Below are 19,785 nucleotides of genomic sequence, written 5' to 3'. Positions count from 1 at the left end.
GGATTACGCCAAGGTAGCAACGCAACGACGCGGCCAAACCTACACTGGCCTATCTTATCCTCTGTTCAACTGCCTCAATTCTACCTCCAACACCCTTCACCAGCAGCATCACTTTCATCCGACTGCTTTCACCTTCAATCTTTCATCCTTCTATAACTCATTGTATTCATCATGAATCATTTTCCCGAAGCTTGGGGCCGGGTAAGAGCACTTCAGTTTCTGCTGCCTTTATCAAGCTAACCACATCCAGCCCCGGGACGACGTGTATGGCCCTTACAACCCTTCATACCTGCAGACTACCGGCCCCAAAACCCACACCCAGTCACCAGCAGTTACTGGGTCTTCGATATTGGGAATCAAATTCAACGGAGGATGTGTTCTCGCTAGTGATAACTTGGGTATAGTTTCAAACACCGCTGAAAGTGATAGAGTTGCTTGCCTAACATATTCTTCTTTGATTATAGCTTCATACGGATCTCTCGCTCGATTTACCGACGTCAAACGACTCCGTAAATTTGGTGACACTGCTGTCGTTGGCTTTAGTGGGGATATTTCCGACATGCAGTACATTGATCGTCTATTGGATTCCATTGACATCAGAGAAAACTATTCGGCCCACGGCAACACACTCAACGCCAAAAACCTCCACACCTACTTGTCTAAGGTCCTTTACAAGCGGCGATCTGAGTTCAATCCCCTCTGGAATCACATTTTAGTTGCCGGCTTCGATGATGACAAGAAGCCGTTCCTCAGCTCTGCGGATCTGTTGGGAACCACATTCTCCGCACCACATCTGGCAACTGGCTTTGGCGCCCACCTGGCTCTCCCAATCCTTCGCCGGCTATTTCCCGAGGAGAGACCTATCGAGGAGATCACTAAGGATGAGGCAGTCGCGGCGCTCCGTGAGTGCCTTAAGGTTCTCTGGTACCGCGACGCGCGAAGCCTTGACAAGTACACCATAGCAGTCATCACATCTCAGGGGATTGAGTTCCAGGAGGATCAGAAGGTCGAGGCTCAGAGCTGGGCATTCGCTGAAACCATCAAAGGTTACGGTGCTCAGGTTAACTAGCTCACTTGTTGATTTATGATGCATGAACTCGCTTCCAAAGCTTACTACATTTGCTCTCACTTGTGTAACAGGACCTTAGGAGCCGGAGATAGATCAAGTAATGTGAGAAGAAAGTGTCTCGTTGCGATTCTCTATAACATGCCGTTAAATCGCCTCGGGCATTGTGGGTGGCCTTAATGACGCTACTTTTACCTTGGTCCAGCAGGTGCTGACCTCAGGTGCAAGGGAGACCTTCATCAGATCGCCATCCTTTGGCCTTAACGCTCTCATGCCAACACCCGAGGCCCTATGTGTGGCATGTAGTCTTAGAGTGGCTGGAATGGAATATAGTCATTCGGAACGGCGAAAGATGTAACAGATTTATAGATGAGAACTGGAATTTGAGTGAAGGGAAATCCAATCAACTCGCAGGTTCCTCATATTTAAGGCCCAGACAGCGAGCAGTACTGATTCCCTCCAGCGCGAAGGGGCCTAGAAGCACTCCCACTTCAGCAATCTGGTTTGTAACATGAGCCTGCTGGTATGTCACCCTGAGTGACACGTTCTTATGTGACCTTTGCAACATCGTTTAAGCCGGCGGCATGAGATCATCGCCGTATCACGTGACCCCTCACATCTGTGAGGAAGAAATGAATGGGTACTCCGACGAATCGGCTGTTTAGCTAAGGATAGTGGCGCTCGGACTCTACCGGGATCTTGCCTGGTACTCAGTATGATACGAGACTGAGTACTCTAGGACTTACAGAGAATGTAGACATTGGGATAGGATTGTTTGTTTGGTGAACACAGAATTCTAGCAAGTATGGAGATTGCTTCATTATCCGCATGTATAGGTATCTGTGTATATGAGAATATATATGCATATCATAGTGCGGGGAAGGTTGCGGAGGGTCAGCGTTCTCGGTCGGGAAAAGGGCGGAGCACAGTCAGAATACGATAAGGTAAGCTGACCCCAGCTTCCTGATCATGGATCCGTGTCTGCATTACCAAGATAGATCCTTCACCATTACCATTGCTCCGCACTGTGTGACTCTCCCACTCACACAATTTCCGCAGAAGATCGCTGCACAGACTCAATGGCACGATTGTCAGGTCTTCAGCGGGAGGTTCTATCTCTTTATCGGAAATGTTTGAGAGAAATCCGAAAGAAGCCCGTTGTAAGTCAAAATAGACATCGAAGCAACAACGGTAATGGAAGAAGTGTCTGATATGGTCGATGCCCTCTCGGTAATAGGAAACCCGACAGAATTTCAAAATATACGCTAGGTGCATTGAGACCAAACCGCTTACTATACACTACTGATTATACAATAGAACCGAGTTTCAGAAGCACGTGGAAATCAGCAAAAAAGACTTCAATGCAATTGAATATCTGCTACGCAAAGGGCACCGACAGGTCGAGATGTATTCTTCACCGGGCATACGCAACATCCGCTAATCCATGCGGTGATGTTTGAATTCGGTGCAAGCGAAACGCTTATCTTGACCAACTTGTCAGCTCAAAGGCGCTTTACAGGGCAGTTGACCAGCAAGTGAGTGACTTGATTACGTCATCCAGGCTGGTTAACTACCTAAGTCAAGTTGCCTCCAGCCGCCTCCCGAAGCTTATGGAATCGTCCAGAGGGACCGAGTAGGAACGAATATGAGCTTTATCAACACTCCAGATAGTGCCAGAATTCTCGTGCTAGTTCTCGGTTTGGCACTTAGCTGCTGGATAACACGATGGGAGATGAAGTATATAGCTAGCACATTGGCAAGGAGTCTTTCTGATATCCATTCAATTTTTACAGAATCCGCAACAACAGTGAAGTCTTCTAGCTTCGCTCATCCGTCATTCTACTGAAGTCGATTAGTCATAAATTCTGCGAAGAATTGGCTCTACCACCCATACCCAATTTACCATGGCTTACTTTCCTCATTTCACCAATGATATCTCTCCTCTATTCCGGCTTCTAGATGACTATGACTGTCATCGCTCTAGCCGCGCGAAGATAACGCCGACAAAGAAACCCATATCGCTAAAATCAGATGTCTTCGAAACACACGATGCTTTTCATCTATCTGCAGAAGTACCTGGCGTTGAATCTAACGATATTCAAGTCGAGTTCTTGGACCCAAATACACTAGTGATAAAAGGTCATGTGAGGAGGCATAACGGGCAAACATTCGAGGAAGGACAAGATCAGACCCCCGTTGCCAAGTCTCATCACCAGCCAACCGTGGAGGATGAGAGTGAAGCGGATGACGCTACGACGTCCCGATCCTTGAAGAACTCATCGAAGCAACAACTAGTGACGCCAAAAAAGACCGAGTCTACCTGCAAATATTGGGTATCTGAGCGGTTGACCGGCGAATTCCACCGCATTTTTACATTTCCAGCGAGGGTGCAACAAGATTCGGTCAAAGCCAATCTCAGAAATGGTATCTTGTCGCTTTCAATACCGAAAGAACCTGCTCCGAAGGTGAAGAAAATCCGCATTGAATAGTCCATCGAGCATGGACGTTCCAATTCTGGACCATGGTGTCTTTCAGGTGTCGATATGCGCGGAAATCCTTCGGGCACCTCGCGCGGATGTGTGAGCCTTGACATGATTGTTTAGTAAGGAGTCTGGTTCTGTACTTCTTTGGGCATGTTTATGTCGGATCTACTTGAGGGTTTTTGTTGTTTTCCATATGCTATAGGGTACTTGTACAATGAGCAATAATCAAGCTTCTTGCAACTTATGAATTGAACCTTTTTTCCCTTCTCTCGTACGCGTAGGACATCAGTGCAGAAAAACTCCAAAGGGCCGTTGAGTCACACAATCAGGCAATTGTCCTCAAAGAATGAGGACGAGCGCCATGATGATGTATGGAAAGTGGTAATCTGATTTTCCGCACCAAGGACCTCCAGGTAAACTTATACATTTAGCAAGGAGGCATAAAATGAAAAATGTAAACGATCTGAAAAAGAAGAATGGCCGATCAGAAGAACGTAGAACTGTTCCCTGACTATTTTGACAGTCTTCCAGATCTGACAATCATTGAAACAGATAAGCTGTACATGTGTGCAAGAAAGACACGTGGTATAGGGTTGCTAGCATAGCCAAAGCAAAGCTCAACTCAGTTGAAGGAAGATGGTATCATAACAAAGACGGGTAACACGAAAATCAAGACAAAATATGATGTTTGGTAGCACAACAAAGAGAAGCGGAGCAGGAATTATAAAATAAAGAGGTATAGAGACCGAAGAGAAATGTCCATTCAAGATACATGGATGACATTGGGTTGATCAGGGAATGTAGTATCAAGCAATGGTGAGTGGACATCAACAACCTAAAACGCCGTGGGCGTTATAAATGCCTCGTCAGTCGGCGCCCCTGATGTTCGATAGTTCGACTTCGGGTCCGACCCCGCGGAAAGTCCGAGATCATAGCCCTCATGCTCTCTCCACATGGCTTCAACTTCTCTTCCGAAACTGGCAGATGATATGTGCTAGTGGTCGCTTTGGAAAGCCAAGAATCGCTAAGTGTGCTGCTTCTGCTACTGCTGCTGGCGCCACTCAGAGTCCCACAATCGCTTGTTGCGCCGACTTGAGAAGTTGATGTCGAGCTGCCTTCAGACAAGGATGGGCATGGCCTACTATCGTAATGCAAATTGCTGCCTGCGATTCCAGCAGGCAGGCGCAACGCGAAGTAAGAGTCAATGCTCGGATGAGACATGGTCCCCTTCCGAATGAGTGGAAGAGAGTCACAAATGTTGTCATTGCTCATGCCAGGATCAAGAAAAAAGTCCCTGTGCCCAGTCCGCTGAGGTATATTATCAGATGATCGTGGTATTATATTCGTCTTCAATCGCTGCTCTGAGTCAGTACTATCGAAGTTAGAAGAGACGCCTTCATAGCTCCGCAGCTGGCCACAGTGTTGTGGATATGACACTAAACTATCAAGATCACACGGGACTGTAAGTGATGTGCTCCTGGCACGCCTATGATGACGTCGTTGTTGTAACTCGTGACACATAGAAGACACAAAAGCTGGCTGGTCAGAAACCTCAAGTTCGCGGCGCCTGCTAGAAGCTTGGAGACTCAATTGTCGATGCATTCGAAGCTGCTTTTCTGTAGCTGGCAGATCTGTAAATCTTGAAGATTGAACGTTTCTGGCCCTATTACCAGACGTAGAACCAAACGATGGAGTAGCAGGCGCCGCAAGCACTTGAGAAGGCGACGGCCTCATAGCTTGATTATTCAGACAGGAATAAACATGTCCGCTATCAGCCATATGGTGCGAATAGCGAGACCCTCTGCGCTTACTCAACCTTGAGTAACCCTGCATTGACAAAGCATCTTTTCTATCACTTGGGGGCGCAGAGCCGCCTTGAGCGTTCGTTACTGAGATACACGGTCTCAATAAGTCTGGAACAGTGGGCGATCTCTCAAAAGAAAATGGACTTATCGGAACATCCTCGTTCTCTGCATAATCGGCACTATTGGGGATCTGTAAGGAGCACGTAGCTGGACTGCGCCTGGCGAAACTCTGCAGATGAGCCTGGGCGGTCGCCAACTCACCCCCAGCAACCTGTAAACAGGGTTCGGAAACAGTCATATTGTTCGGACTGATGTCGGTTCGATGAGGCAACAAGTCAGGTTGCTCATTATTATTCGAAGAAACCTGAGTCTTGATGCGTCGCAAGTCTGGTCGCCCAAGCTTGATGGACTCCTCTTCAGATGCACATCCTGAGTGCAGCCTCGGTGACGAACCTTCGGGGTATTTAAGTCTAGTTCGGTCACTGGGGCATGGAGATGTGGAGCCATTCACGACGCGTAATGATCCTAGTTTCAGTGCTCCTAGATGTGTGTACTCGAGTTCATTCGGAGTAGGAGGGCGTAACTGCCCCGATGGAATACCAGGTCTGATCGTGCTCTCTTCATTGTGAGTTGCGAATTGTTCGTGCACCTGATATGACACATTTGAGTTGTTGGTGAGATGGCGATTCCCCTGGTCAAGCATTTGAGGCTGTCTTCGAGCCGGGTCTCTGGTCGATCGTCGTGTCGCAACCCCAGGCCGCGTCAATAGAGACCGTCGGCGGATCAGAGAGAACCCTTGACTGTCGACCATGAAGTGCGTGTTGGAAGACTTCGCTTCTTCGATAGTACTGCGGCTAATAGCACTATGCGTTCTTTGAGGTGGCGAAGTGGTCGAATAGGATCGTTTGGGGCGCTGGTCAATTGGTGATTGCGGAGAGGCTCGAAAGTCGGCGGACCGAACGGTACCTTGTCCGGAGGGCTGGAGAGATGCTCGCCTATCCACAGCAGAGGGCTCCACAGTAGCGACAGTGGGCGAGCGCAAAACCATGCCCTGTGACTCTCTGGCTATAGCCTGGCATTTTCGGGGTGCATTGACGGAAGGCCACGGCGTTCTGGGATGAGAAGTCACAGAAGGGAGAGAATGTGATCTTCGTCCGCTCGAAGCCGGATTATGCGTGTTGATGGGTATGGATGCCCCTGTCCAGGGATTTTGCCATGCAGCTGCGGGATGCAAGCACGCAGACGAACCACCAACAGAAGACTGATGTTGATGAGATACGGAGGTGACCGATTCCACGGTTGCTTGTTTCGGAGGTGGTTTTGACAAGCGTCTCGAGCGGCGGGGGCGCTTGTCCTTACTCTGGTGGACTGACACTGACAAAAAGCTTCCCATTTCCAGACAAGTAGGAAGCTCGTTGCTTGACGGCCGACAGGCTCAGGTACCCTTCCAAATCAGTGATAAAAGCACAGGCACGGCATAAGCGGGCGTGCAGAATCGGCAATGAAGTGATATGAGCACAGACGTCGCCAGCCAAGCTTGAAGCGCTAGGCTCCTTGTCACGAAAACACCCGCGTGGGAACCCAGACTTAATCCTCCACTTCAGCTGCAAATCACGAGAAGAGCTATCGGAGGCGTGGCAAGTAGATAGTGAAAGGCCGAAACTGGACCGTGTGTGCTTGTTGTTTCACAATGTGGGCAGCCGACACTAGATTCAACAATGGGGTCGATAAATGGCCCCAGGCATACATAGACAAGACGGACAAGAGAGGTACGAAATGTCGCCGTAATCGCAACCGCGGTGATATGCTCTAGCTATGCCCTGGCCTCCCGTTTTCTTCTGTATTAGTTATGGAAGGTAAAGCGCCACCACCAAGAGATCGGTATTGTAGAGTTGAAAATGAGGTTAGATAATTGGTTGTCTGTCGTGAGCGACGTGTGATATAGGTAAGAATGGTTGATTGCCCTGTTGCTCTTGGCCTGTCGGAATCCTGGACGGCCAGGGCCACCAAACAGTTCTGAATTGAAAGGTTAAATAACCAATAATAAAAAAAGACCCAGAAAGTAAGTGAACAAGTGGTGATGAACTAGTAAATTAGGATTGAACGGATTATTGACTAGAGCCCCCGGAACCCTAAGTAAATTGACACAGATTCAAATTGACCGGGGGAGAAGAAGGGAGGGGGGGAGGGGGAAGAAGTGGGTAAGAGAAACGGAGGAAGGAGATAAATCAGATCCAGCCCAACGGACAGCCACATAGATTAAGGATTAGAATCCGAGGTAGATAAGCAAGGGAAATGAAATACATAAGAGAGGTGGAGCTCCACTGGTTCTGCCATGGTTGAGGGGGAGGCACACAACAAGACACACTGTGGTAATGACGATAGAAGACGGATGCGTATGGAGACGAACGGATCGACAGCTTGCAGACGGCTGACGGTCGGAACACAAACCAGCTAGATGACACGACCGCTATTCTTCATTCTTCAATTAGCCACTCAGTTGCGTTTATCTACTAGACTCCATAAATTTACAAGAGTCTACCGGTATGATTGTCAACCTCTTTCCACTACGAGGGGCTCTTGGCCCTGGACTACTATAGAGATCAGCATACGAGCGCTGGGAATCAAACACCCAAAGGAAGTGGTAAATGTTGTTCTGTAAAGAGGAAAGTTGCATGAAAGGCCGAAGGGCAACCCCGACGAATGCGGACAAAGAAAGTGGCACGTTGAGGGGGAACGTATCCTGTCAGAAAGGGAAGAAAGCTCCCTTTTGTGTAGTCAGACTAGTAGGGTAATACTACCTGGTAGCGTATAATACTGTACAATTAAGTACTGTATACTGTACCTGGTGACTTCTACAGTACGTACTGTGCTGTACCTATCACTTAATTAGCTAAGGCAGTGCTCAGTGCAATAATTAGTCTGGTCTACGTATCTTAAAGTACTGTACAAAGCAGTACATATTATGTCTTGTATGTACACAGAGATTTGGCAAATGGATCGTCAGGACCAGGGGGCACTTACCTAGTAGTTGGACTTAGGACCAGCTGTGGATCATCTCAGGGGAAAAAGCTTGTCGGTTTACAGAGATGGCGCCCTATGATTGGCAAACTCTTTGCTCACCCTGGCCGCATTCAGTGGTGCCAGGCCCCGGGGGGGGGGGGGGGCGGAGGGGAGGGGAAGGACCTGGGCAACTTAATCCGTTTGTCGAATGCTGACTTGTCTCATTCCTAGTTCCGGTTTGCGCCAAGTTAATGTGCATTGTGAGCGAATTAAGTGGTTGCAAAGAGGAACCATGAAGGGTTTTCATTATTATTCTGTCATATGTATGGAGTACTCTGTACAAACCGGTACAGTACCGAGTACAGAAGTTACCATGTGAAAGTAGTTATACACAACCCTTTGCTAGTCAATCCTTGACTGACTTTTGCCCCTAAAGACCAACTTATATACTCAGTACTGCGTAGTTACAGCACACCATCCATCAACCATAACTGCAGTGCCTAGTCACCTGTCCCACTTTAGTAAGAAACTAAATCAGTCAAATAATTGAAGGCGTACTCGAGCTCACCCTGACTTGTATAAAAAAATTCAGGTGTAATACTATAGTCTAGAAGATCAAACTAGTCTGTCCAGGTATACGTCATGGAGTAGTTACCGGCAGTTTGTGGATGAATGAGGTCTTGACACTTGAAATTGCTGGCAGTGGATCTCCAGGCTCTCTCTCTCTCCTTACCGCTTTAGAAGCTTTGGGGGCCCGCTCCTTGAAATCCTTCGAATGAAAACGGCGTTTATAAGAACGGCGTTCATAAGCCCAACTTCTTGCGCATCCCCAAAATCTTCTGCGATCCTGTCGGTCAGTAGTCGGATTACACCGCGTCTTCACTTGTCGCATGGAGCTTTCAGCTTCCAGCCAGCATCCGGCCTTGGCGATCTTTCCTTTGCTCACGGACAAAGAGTTCGATTCTGCCTGTCACCAATTCCTCGATCGGGTTCACGTGGCAAATGAGTCGTTGATGGGGCGGCTGACTGTTCAATATGCTCAACGGGTTAGTTTCTGGTGGCTCTCACTCTTCCCTCCACGTATCTTGCGACACTTCTCGCTGCCAGTCCCTTATGAATTATCATATACCAAAAAGGTTTATATTCAAATCATACATCATGGAAGGATACCTTTCCCATTAGCGCCACAAGTGGAGGGTCATAGTTATGGGATGTGCACTTCAACTTAAGGGCTCTGCAACTATTGAATCCATGCTCCTGTACTCTGTGGTTGCCATGTAACAGCGAGCTAACTTACTAGGCACTTGGTCCGATTTTGAGCATAACACGGCGGATCCCTCACGTCAGTATCCCCGCATACGATACTCAATCCTCGGCAGACGACCCGATCCGAGAACGGTATACAGAGGCTTACGAAGATGACCCTGTCCGTGAAATATCCAATGTCATTGTGATTGATTTGAAACAAAGCGACATCTAACACGCGATGAACAGGAAGCTCTCATCCGTACACCCGAGCCCAGCGTCGGCTTACACGTAGTTTATGACGTCCTTCTTTCGCCCACCTACCAAGTCCCCGTCCTGTATTTCAATTTACGGCCGACTGATCATCCCGGACCGTTGGGGATCGACGCAGTTTACCGATATTTGGTACCGAGCCAATACAGAGAGGAACTCCAAAGCGTGGGTGTCATGGGTGGGATTAGTCTGGGCGTATGTGCAAGTATTCAGAACCCTAGCTCAAGTCAGAGCTTATAATTTGTAGTATCATCCAGAATCCGGAACTCCAGCATTCTTCGTCCACCCGTGCAACACTGCGGATGTTATGAGGCAAATCGCAGGACACCGGCGTGTCAACCCCGAGACGTATCTCATTATTTGGCTCGGATTAGTCGGAAATCGTTTGGGTCTTCAGCTGCCAAGGGATCTCTTCGCGACAGATGAGATGCGAGGGAATACGAGGTCTTGAAATCTCGCAGATTCAGCTTTCAGAGCACTTCTAGACTGACATGTCCCCGGAACTCCGTCGACCAACAGAGACCAGGAGCGCATATGCCTTGGGGCACTATTTGGGGACTTAGTCTTCGTCGGAGGATGCTTCCATAGGAACATCACTATCTTCATCCATGGGAGCATCCTCTTCGTCACTTTCTTCCTCACGCGGCCTTTTTAACCCGTGAGCTGTCGGCTCCTCCCCGTTGACCTCCCCGTTGACCTCCCCAGTATGTTTCGTGGGCAGTGTTGCTGACCCAGGAGGTCCGCTAAAGATTGACTTTTGCAGCTCAGTAGACGCCGCCACAGCTTGCCCACCGGAGGTAGTGACCGACAGGTTATAGGTTCCACGAAGTCTAGCGATAACGTCTGAAGTGCCTTTGGCATACATAATTTTCTGCATTGGCCCTTACGTTAGCAAGCAAAGAATAACAGTCATGGGCGTAAATTTTACCATTTGTTTGCCAAAGAACTCGAACCCCTGGAGAGCGCGCATGGCTTGCGTACTAGCTTGGACATCCTTGAACACAATATGAGCCTGGCCACGCATTTTGTCGGTTTTCATAGCGACAACATCCAGAACAGTGCCGTATGTGGAGAAAAGCATGTAGAGGGACAGTCGCAAATCATGTTTCCGAAGTTTATCCGGTAGATTCGTACAATATAAACTATGAAGAATTAGCTCTGTGGTCTCGTATATGAGTGGCAGGTAATCTCACGTTTGATTAGGGAGGCCACTCAAAGGCGATTTACTTTGAGCGCCGCCGCGTGCAGGTATGATTTTCGTACTCATTATCGACAGGTAGTGATTAATTGGAGAAGGAAAGGTGGGACTTGTTAAACTGGAAAGAAAACAGTATGCAATTGAGCTCAAGAAGGACATTGAAAACCAAGGAGAATAAAGTCTGCGCAGCCAGTAACACCTGAACAACTGAGCGATCTGGGGTCATGTGATATATTATCTAATCGGACCGGTCCTCCGCGTCATCGTTAGGCATATCCGTGAAGTACACATGTCCCGTAATTGACCGTTCATCCCTTCTCCCCCACTTTCTCTCACTCCACGTACATACTCCTCTCCTGAGCTATCACCAGCTACCTAATCTCTTCGACAGTAGAGAGCTCCTCCTGTCATTATCGTTACAATGGCTGCTCCTGAAATTCATCATCTCTTCCATAATCCGATCGCCGACCATTCTTTCTCTCCCGACAAATCAACACTCGCGGTTGCGCGAGATAGCAATGTGGAGCTCTACCAAAAATCAGGTGCCAAGTTCTCACTGACTGATGAGCTCAAAGGCCACGAGAAGACTGTGACCGGCGTGGACATTGCTCCTAATAGTGGCCGTATTGTTACTTGCTCACAGGGTATCTCGTCTCCCCTTTCTTGTGTTCTACTTCGGCACTAGTCTAACACCGTGAAATAACACAGATCGAAATGCATACGTATGGGAGCGCACTTCATCGGGCTGGAAGCCAACTCTCGTATTACTCCGCATTAACCGAGCAGCAACTTTCGTTAGATGGTCGCCATCGGAGCAGAAGTTCGCCGTTGGTTCAGGTGCCCGTGTAATCGCTGTGTGTTATTTCGAAGAGGAGAACGACTGGTGGATCTCAAAGCACTTGAAGAAACCGATTCGGAGCACTATTACAACGCTCGCATGGCATCCGAATTCGGTGCTTTTGGCTGCAGGCTCCACCGACTCTCATGCCAGAGTCTTCTCTAGCTTCATCAAAGGCGTCGATACACGTCCGGAGCCGAGTGCCTGGGGAGAGCGTCTGCCTTTTAACACCATTTGCGGCGAGTTTTTGAATGACTCCGCTGGCTGGATCCATGGAGTCTCATTTTCTCCCAGTGGAAACGCCCTCGCATTTACTGGCCATGATAGCAGCGTCACTGTCGTTTACCCGAGTGCCCCAGAACAGCCCCCTCGAGCGATGCTGAACGTCACTACTCGTTTACTGCCATTCACAAGTCTCATTTGGAATGGAGAGAACGAAATCATCGCCGCCGGTCACGTAAGACATTGTGACATCTCGCGGGATTTGCATGACTTCAAAGCTAACTCGCCGATTTAGGATTGTGAACCTTACCGTCTTCGCGGCGGCGAGAGTGGATGGCAGCTTACAGGGACCATAGAGAACAATACAGGGCCAGGTGCCGGTACCGCGCGGGAAGAATCCGCTCTGCACATGTTCCGTCAGATGGATCTCAAGGGACAGACTCAGGCTGATATTCAACTCAAGTCAACCCACCAGAATACCATCAGTACCGTGAGGGTGTATGAGGAGACCGATGGTGTTCTGCGCAAATTCAGCAGTGAGATTCTACCACTTGATTTGACCCTCGTCTGTAGGAGCCTTACTAACTTTTATGGATTGCAGCGAGTGGGGTTGATGGCCGTGTCGTTGTCTGGACCATATAGACGGTTCCACTTTGTCAACACGTTTGATGATGCATTGTTCGTGAAGGACCAGATGCCTTGGCTTAGTACTCTGTTGCCCCGTCTTCGGAACCTATTTGAATTGTGTGACAAGGGGCGCTTGTCGCTTTAGAAACACCTTGGAGTACATAGAATCTGGTTGGTTGTGCCGGACGTAGATTGTGCAAATAAATAAAAGCTTGTACTGTACTGGGTATTGGGCCGCGGAACGTAGTACAGTATAGTATGTAAGTTACTGTAAACCCTTGAAACTATGGATCCACCCTGGTCGTAATTTCCCCCGGATTTTTCGACGTCACGCCTCGCCGCTCGTCACGAGCCATTATTTCAAACAAGTACGACCACGACGGCTTCCCAGATCGCTGCATCATGAATGATAGATGGCAATGATTCTGAGATCTAAGACTGAAACTCTATCATGGCTGTAAACTCAAGTCGTCGGGACATCTTCTACATTCTTCTCGCTTTAGCCTCTGTATCACTTGTCTTGCTTGTCCGCCACACAGTCTCTTCCGCCGAACTTGATCGGATCTCGCCCAGTGAAGCTCAGCGGTCGATTCCCAACAGCCTTTTTCATGAACTGGATCAGCTCGCACGCGTGGTTGATGTCTCTTACTGTGTCGGCAACACCGGGCTCCGAAGACCATTTGAGTGTCTCAGTCACTGCGCCGACCTGGAAGGGTTCGAGTTGATATCAGTAGGTGCCTCGTGTCTGATGCGGCGAAGAAGTTGGCCTATTTCTAAATCCGCGCACCCTAATAGGTATGGAATACAGGACCTTTACTGTCGGACTCCTGCGGTTATATCGCCCTTTCTCATCCGCCGTCACCAAAGAGGATCATCGTCGCTTTTCGTGGCACCTATTCGATCGCAAACACCATAATCGATCTCTCCGCTTATCCGCAAAGCTACGTCCCGTACGACCCGGGAAACGACACTGGTAATGAATCGGGGACGCTCCATTGTGAAGAGTGCACTGTCCATGCAGGGTTCATGTCGTCATGGCAGAACGCACGCTCGGTCGTCCTGGGCTATGTCTCTGCCGCAAGGCTACGATATCCTGACTACGACCTGTCTCTAGTTGGCCACTCCCTAGGCGGAGCGGTCGCTGCCCTAGCTGGTGTGGAGATGCAGCTACGGGGCTGGAAACCAACGGTGACGACATTCGGAGAACCGAAGGTTGGAAACCAGGGTTTTGCCGAGTATCTTGCCAGGTTGTTTGAACTACCAAGGGGAGCGGCATCTGCTCCCGTCGAACGTTACAGATTTCACCGGGTTACCCATATTAACGATCCTGTTCCGCTCTTGCCACTTGCGGAATGGGGCTACGAAATGCATGCGGGAGAGCTCTTTATCGCGAAAGAAGACCTTCCACCATTAGTGTCTGATGTCAAGGTCTGCGAGGGTAACAAGGACGAACGATGCATATCCGGTGCGGACCACACTTTGAGGCTCGCACTTCGCGAAACGCCCACCCTTCTCGTACGACCACAGAGTGTCGATGCGCCTCCTGATTCGAAGGAACAACAGGCGCCGATGCATGTGTCTTCGCTTGAAGGTTATATCCTAAAATCGCAGGATAAGGGACAGTTTCGCAATGAAACATGGCGAAGATTCCACTGGCATTCGAACCCATCACGTTTGCATTCATGGGAGTTATTCTTCTCTCATCGAGACTACTTCTGGCGACTGGGGCTTTGTATCCCGGGGGGTGACCCAACTGGCAAAGGGTGATAACCGATCGATATCGCTTGGGATAAAAGCCAGTTCGTATGTGATTCTTTGCGTATGCTCTATTTGTCAGGAAACAAACCTATGATGGTCGTGAGAACTGACTACATTGAGCGATCTTACTGTTCTCTCAAATCGTGTCTCGTGCAGCAGGTTAGTCGTAGTTGAACCTCGAGACTATAGTACATCACCATACTTCAGAGTTGAAGAAAGAATAAGAAACTCTGCACGTCAATTGAGTGCTGGCCAATGCAAGGATGGCCAAGCGGAAGGCCACGCCCGTAGGCTTCTGCAACCTCCTGCCTGTTATGAGTAAAATGACATCTTTTTAGCAGCGGCCTTGGTGAGACTCTTCTGTGTCTTCTACAGCAGGGGAGACCTTTTTTGTTGTAAAAAGCCCAATGACGCCACCATTCTCGAACCGGGAGTATGCAACGTGGTCTACTGTATCACTACTCATCATACCTTTAAGCCATCGTCGTAGAGAATGAGGAGGGACGCGGGGGGTGAGGGTGGGAAGGGCTGTTGATTCTAGCTCTCTCTAGCCCATGCGTAGCCAGAGCTATGAGCTTCCTGCTTTCGCATTTGCTTAATCCCATCATGTTATCGTCTTGGAGATCCTTCTCCCCTTTATGATATCACCACAGCATGGTTGATACCTCATTTGAAGGCGTGAGATAGTGAGTGTTTAATTAATGTATGTGGTTTCAGTGAATCAACATCCCTTGTGAAGCACCATATGCTTGGTTTTTTGGTATCGAATCTACCCAGTGGCCTACCGGACTGTTTAACATAGGATGCCTGGCTAAATAGAATTTATTCTACTTTGACCAGTAGTCGATTATCTGAAAGGTAGGAGATAACACGACATTTCCAAGGCAGGAATGTGCCGGTGCCCCGTTAAGACAATACCTACTATAGCTGGCCTCATGGTCCAGCACTCTTGTTGAAGCTGCGGCTTAGCAGCATTGCAGGGATAATGTGTATGACGTGACATTATTATACAAGATACAATGCTAATGGCAGAACAAAGTACATGCTGAAGCATCCTCCGAGCAGATATTGGTTACTACTAATCTGAACTATGCCACGCAAATAGAAACATTATAGCCAGACCTTGTCTTCCATCAAAGGTCCGTATGTAGTTAGGATTTGGGAGAAAAGGGTAGAAGGGTGGCGTTGAGAGAAATATAGATTCCTCCTCCGGTTCACTTTCCAGGTTCCAGGCTAGGGACAATTACCGGTCCATATTTCACAACCGTCCCAAAAGTTCCATCTCCCTGAACCATGAAATCCGCAGCAAGGTTTAATCTGCCACTTCCAGGGTTCGAAATAGCTTGCCCATACATCGTGTTCACAGCATCCGGATCATAAGCAACGATAGCCACATAATTTCGACGGCCCATCAGCTTGCGGTGCTCACGACTTTGTCCTGTCACGTCGGATTGGAAGATCTCCATCATATCTTCTTTAGTGTCAGTTGGCTGTGATGGCGTCGAGCGATGGCCGTTGGCGGGAATATAGAGGGGCTTATTGTTGCTGTGAAGCATTTTCATGACATATGAGGGCGGGGGACTGTTCACAACCGGCGAGGAGATTAGTTGGTACATTGTTTTATGATTTGAAGGATGAGCTGGATCATGCACTAGTCCAGCACCGCAAGCATTCACAGCACCAGAGAGGAAGGTCATGCGCAAGGACTTCTGATGAGAGATACCCTGAAGGGTGCGAATCAGATAGGTTCTCTCGAGATCCTGTATGCCTCCGTTAATGATCGGTCTCAAACGGTCGGGGAGGAGCCCACCTACCTTGGATTCGTGTGTCCATTGATCTCGAAGCTCATCTAATAAGTCCAGCTCCCCGAATGGGCTAAGAATCCCGCCCATGAGACCAGACTTTCCCACAGCACGCTTGACAGAATTAAACCCGGAGCCTACAACGTCCTTGGCTCCGACCACCCCGGCTACGGAGCTGGTAACTTTCCCAAGAACATTGTATGCCCCGGTCACGGCCCTCTTTCCCGTTGCAACCGTATGTGCTATATGCTCTGCTGTCTCTAGCCGTGGATAAATAATGGGTACCGAGAGCATCCATAGGCAGTGTTGCACATTAGCAGGTAGCATTGCCACTTTGGGAAAGATGCCTTGATATGTTGGTCCAGCTATGACCTGGTGCGGGTTGCGCTCTGATCGACAATCTAGCCCAACGACGACTACAGCGGGTCCCAGGTATTTCACAAAATGCCAGCCAGTACCGGTTATCGTGAATAAATCGGTGTCGGTCCTGGTGCTGCGGAGTAAATCCAGAGTGGTATGATGCTGGAAGAGCAGATACATCTCCGTTCCAATTCGGCCTATGTTCTTGAACATGTTCGAGAATTGCATGTGCTCCGGGTATGAACCATATCCGTCAAAGCTGGAATCATTAGTCGCAGCTGTTTGTTCGCGGTGTGAATGCACTTACATGTCATGGTCGTCCATCTGGCAGACATATGGGACCTGTGCGAATGACTCGCGCAGATAGGGTTGGTCAAAATGGCTCGTGTAATAATGGAAGTACGCATGGGAAACGTCTTCTTCGTGAGCTGTGGTCCACGGCGCGTTTTTTCGCGTCTCCTTTCCGCTCATTGCAAGCCACTGCTTCAGACACGAAATCTCCTTCCACATACGATCAGCATAGATCTGACCTCCAAGGCAGAGTTGCACATGGAATCCCCCGATTTCGTTATGTTTCTGCATAATATCTTTCCACATGAACCCTACACCCCCAAGCCGGGAACGTTCATTCGCATTCACATTCAAGGAGAAATCGTTGCCAGACGTAGTAATAAAGCGCCAGCTTGTTTCGTATCGCCCTGCGATCAGGAACTCATACCGTGTGCAGCCCAAGTGGGACGTGATGGCGTAGGTCCACTTAGCAGGCCCTGTTTCATCCATCTGTAGATCGATCTCGTACTTGTAGAAGGTCCAACGCTGGTGCACAGCGATAGGTGTCGCCTTCAATTGACGTGGATTCGGCGAAAGATCGATACTTTGATGGATATGTATTGTAGGAGGTTGTGCCGCATCGGTGACTAGAAGGATGGAGCCCATCCAAATGCCTCGCTCGACATCCATATTGGTGTAGCGGAGATACGGGCCAAAGTATACACCGTTGGTTGGTGCGACTTTATACAAGTCTATCCCATTACTTGGAGGAGGCCCACTAAACCCTGCTACAACAGGGGATTGCAGGCTTTCGTATCCTGGGGTCAAAGGAAGACCAGGAGAGGTCAGCGGCTTACCAAATGCTGAGAATACCGGCGAAGCCAGAGGGTGACTGCTGTACACGCTGCCTACCGGGGACAATGGAGTGTCATTGAGATTCAAGGGCGTTGGCCCTTTGGGGAATTCCCACTGAGTTGATTGAGTGGGCAGATGAATGTAATAGTATTGGCCGGAGTTGGAGTCCAGGTGAGCAATCCACCCTTCGGGTAGTGGTGGCGGAGAAGCCGGTGGAAGTCCAGAGGACGCGGACGACAATGTATTCACCTGAGCTGGTTGGAGAACGGAGTGATGACCGCTCTGCGACGACAATGCCTGCCCGCCAACCTCGGGCGACACCGCTAGTGACCCCTGCCGTCGCAAATCATTTGCAAAGGCTGGGTGAGCGGATGCAACGGGTGCAGTGGCACGAGAGGCACTACCTGTGGGGCTCGTAGCGTTAGGGTGAGCGTCTGTGACAGGTTGCTGTCCCGCCGATGCTACAGGCCGCTGCTTCTCAGCGGAATAGGCTTGTGAGGTTGCGAGCCCTGATACACTTGAATAGGCGGGCGGGGGGGATGAGCTAATCCGCATGCGCTCAAGGTCATTTTCAAGAGCATTTGGGGGGATCCTCGTCGGTTGCTGAGCTGGCGCAGCCTGATACGAGGCCTCTTCTGCTTCTCTGCTTGGTGCTGGACGATCCTCATCCGATACAACCCCTGCCCCCTGATATACAGTAGGTGGCCCATGAGGTTGCGTGCCAGGTTGTTCGGTCGGAGTCCACGGCCGCGGAATCTCAGGCGCTGGTTGTCGACTTCGAGGCTGTTGTCCGGCATATTGTTCTGCTCTCCTCTGGGCGGCAGCGCTTCGTGCTTGCAAGCCTGCCAGTGTCGAAGTCCCAGCTATCCCAGAAGCTGCGTATCGAGCCTCGATATCTGATGCTGGATGTTGTCCAGGTTCTATCACCGGAGTCTCCGGTGGCGGTGGCGAGCCACGTTGAGCACGAGTCGTCGAATTCGAGGCTGTAGAGCTGATTCGATTGATTGTGCTATTCGGCTGCAAATCATTCTGCAAGGCTGTTGGTCTCGGGGCCGCTTGCGGAGGCGGGTAGTAAAGCGTGTGTTGTTGCTCGGGAATGCTATTTTGGGGGTATGCGCCATCGTTTGACACTGCAGGAGCCGGAAAGCGGGGGTGAACTCTAGCGAATAACCCTTCTCTGTCTGGAGAATCCCCGCTGGGAGACTCAGGGAGCGGCTTTGGGACGTTCCCTCGCCGCTCAGCTAGAGTTGCTTGCTTGGGTTCACGTCCTTCACGGGGGCGGAAAGCTGTAGGAAACCCTGAAGGCCGCGAGGAGATATGATTGGGGACAGTGGGAGAATCGCAAGATACCGCTGCTGGGCTGATAGGACTAGAACCACTGGAACCCGCGGGCCGAACCTGTTGGGGCCTCTGCCGGTCATCCGGATAGGGCAAAACAATGCCGTTCGATGAGGCTGGGGAAGGGGATTCTCGTTTGTTGATGCGCAGTGGTTCAATAACCGGCGACTCCGTTTGCGATGGCTGTGGTGTGGTGGTAGTCAGGAACAGCTCCTCCTGAGACCGGCTGCCCTGGTGACGACTGGCACCGGCGCTCATGACGAGAGACGAGAAAGACGATGGATTTTGACCGCGCTCGGGTATTTTGAAGCTCTATTGGATATCAACCGATCGAACGGCAAGTATGCGACCGCAAACCTCGCCACGACCCACGACGCGGAGCTGACTGTAGAAGGAAAAAATGATGAACTGTTGGCGGAGAATGTGCTAATGGTAATTAAGGCCAGGTCCTGGGATGGTGAAAGGATTGAGGCAAACCAGAACTACGAAAGGGGAGGGGGGAAGAAAAGAGGGAGGAAGGAAAGGGAATTAGGGAAATGGGGAAAAGGAGTCGAAGCGGGGAAGACAAAGGCAGCAGCGTCGCAATCTACTTCAACTTATAAGTTAGTTAGTACGGAATTACTTCAAGACACATAAGTTGCA

At 49.6% G+C, this 19,785-nt stretch overlaps 6 protein-coding genes across 6 annotated transcripts; 4 read left to right on the top strand and 2 right to left on the bottom strand.

Annotated features, from left to right (window-relative positions):
• Window positions 1-171: 171 nt before the first annotated feature.
• On the top strand, window positions 172-1,069 carry pre4 (proteasome core particle subunit beta 7; the record flags this gene model as incomplete). The annotated part of the gene is made up of 3 exons (XM_020202589.1): window positions 172-201; window positions 251-398; window positions 465-1,069. 3 exons carry the CDS (start codon window positions 172-174, stop codon window positions 1,067-1,069), a joined length of 783 nt encoding a protein of 260 aa, XP_020056917.1.
• A 1,901-nt stretch (window positions 1,070-2,970) lies between these two features.
• Window positions 2,971-3,555, top strand: ASPACDRAFT_52249 (Hsp20/alpha crystallin family protein; the record flags this gene model as incomplete). The annotated part of the gene is made up of 1 exon (XM_020202588.1): window positions 2,971-3,555. The coding sequence occupies one exon, from the start codon at window positions 2,971-2,973 to the stop codon at window positions 3,553-3,555; it is 585 nt and encodes a 194-aa protein (XP_020056916.1).
• Window positions 3,556-10,434: 6,879 nt separating this feature from the next.
• Window positions 10,435-11,142, bottom strand: ASPACDRAFT_43159 (U2 snRNP complex subunit MSL1; the record flags this gene model as incomplete). Its single annotated transcript, XM_020201207.1, has 3 exons — window positions 10,435-10,746; window positions 10,804-11,017; window positions 11,069-11,142. 3 exons carry the CDS (start codon window positions 11,140-11,142, stop codon window positions 10,435-10,437), a joined length of 600 nt encoding a protein of 199 aa, XP_020056915.1.
• Window positions 11,143-11,400: 258 nt separating this feature from the next.
• On the top strand, window positions 11,401-12,986 carry ASPACDRAFT_78531 (WD40 repeat domain-containing protein). Its single transcript, XM_020205204.1, has 4 exons — window positions 11,401-11,717; window positions 11,782-12,368; window positions 12,429-12,669; window positions 12,735-12,986. Exons 1-4 carry the CDS (start codon window positions 11,495-11,497, stop codon window positions 12,773-12,775), a joined length of 1,092 nt encoding a protein of 363 aa, XP_020056914.1. The 5' UTR covers window positions 11,401-11,494; the 3' UTR covers window positions 12,776-12,986.
• Window positions 12,987-13,102: 116 nt separating this feature from the next.
• ASPACDRAFT_119073 (lipase family protein) lies at window positions 13,103-14,777 on the top strand. Its single transcript, XM_020196212.1, has 2 exons — window positions 13,103-13,490; window positions 13,556-14,777. The coding sequence occupies exons 1-2, from the start codon at window positions 13,212-13,214 to the stop codon at window positions 14,525-14,527; spliced, it is 1,251 nt and encodes a 416-aa protein (XP_020056913.1). The 5' UTR covers window positions 13,103-13,211; the 3' UTR covers window positions 14,528-14,777.
• Window positions 14,778-15,648: 871 nt separating this feature from the next.
• ASPACDRAFT_78530 (WW domain protein) lies at window positions 15,649-19,554 on the bottom strand. The gene is made up of 3 exons (XM_020205203.1): window positions 16,988-19,554; window positions 16,333-16,939; window positions 15,649-16,278 (listed from the first exon to the last, which is right to left on the bottom strand). The coding sequence occupies exons 1-3, from the start codon at window positions 19,399-19,401 to the stop codon at window positions 15,733-15,735; spliced, it is 3,567 nt and encodes a 1,188-aa protein (XP_020056912.1). The 5' UTR covers window positions 19,402-19,554; the 3' UTR covers window positions 15,649-15,732.
• Between the last annotated feature and the right edge of the window lie 231 nt (window positions 19,555-19,785).

Source organism: Aspergillus aculeatus, assembly GCF_001890905.1.
Source record: "Aspergillus aculeatus ATCC 16872 unplaced genomic scaffold ASPACscaffold_7, whole genome shotgun sequence".
NCBI classification, from domain to species: Eukaryota; Fungi; Ascomycota; class Eurotiomycetes; order Eurotiales; family Aspergillaceae; genus Aspergillus; species Aspergillus aculeatus.
The sequence above is the reverse complement of the archived record's forward strand: the minus strand, read 5'-3'. Positions and strand labels throughout refer to the sequence as shown.

What these genes read in the sequence shown, in the direction of transcription:
- ASPACDRAFT_78531 (XM_020205204.1), top strand. Translation starts at nt 11,495, where the DNA reads ATGGCTGCTCCTGAAATTCATCATCTCTTCCATAATCCGATCGCCGAC. An exon ending in AAATCATCGCCGCCGGTCAC is followed by an intron (nt 12,369 to 12,428) that starts GTAAGACATTGT and finishes TCGCCGATTTAG; the next exon opens with GATTGTGAACCTTACCGTCT. An exon ending in TGTTCTGCGCAAATTCAGCA is followed by an intron (nt 12,670 to 12,734) that starts GTGAGATTCTAC and finishes TATGGATTGCAG; the next exon opens with CGAGTGGGGTTGATGGCCGT.
- ASPACDRAFT_119073 (XM_020196212.1), top strand. Translation starts at nt 13,212, where the DNA reads ATGGCTGTAAACTCAAGTCGTCGGGACATCTTCTACATTCTTCTCGCT. An exon ending in AAGGGTTCGAGTTGATATCA is followed by an intron (nt 13,491 to 13,555) that starts GTAGGTGCCTCG and finishes GCACCCTAATAG; the next exon opens with GTATGGAATACAGGACCTTT.
- ASPACDRAFT_78530 (XM_020205203.1), bottom strand. Translation starts at nt 19,401, where the DNA reads ATGAGCGCCGGTGCCAGTCGTCACCAGGGCAGCCGGTCTCAGGAGGAG. An exon ending in CAGATGGACGACCATGACAT is followed by an intron (nt 16,940 to 16,987) that starts GTAAGTGCATTC and finishes TAATGATTCCAG; the next exon opens with CTTTGACGGATATGGTTCAT. An exon ending in AATGGACACACGAATCCAAG is followed by an intron (nt 16,279 to 16,332) that starts GTAGGTGGGCTC and finishes GGAGGCATACAG; the next exon opens with GATCTCGAGAGAACCTATCT.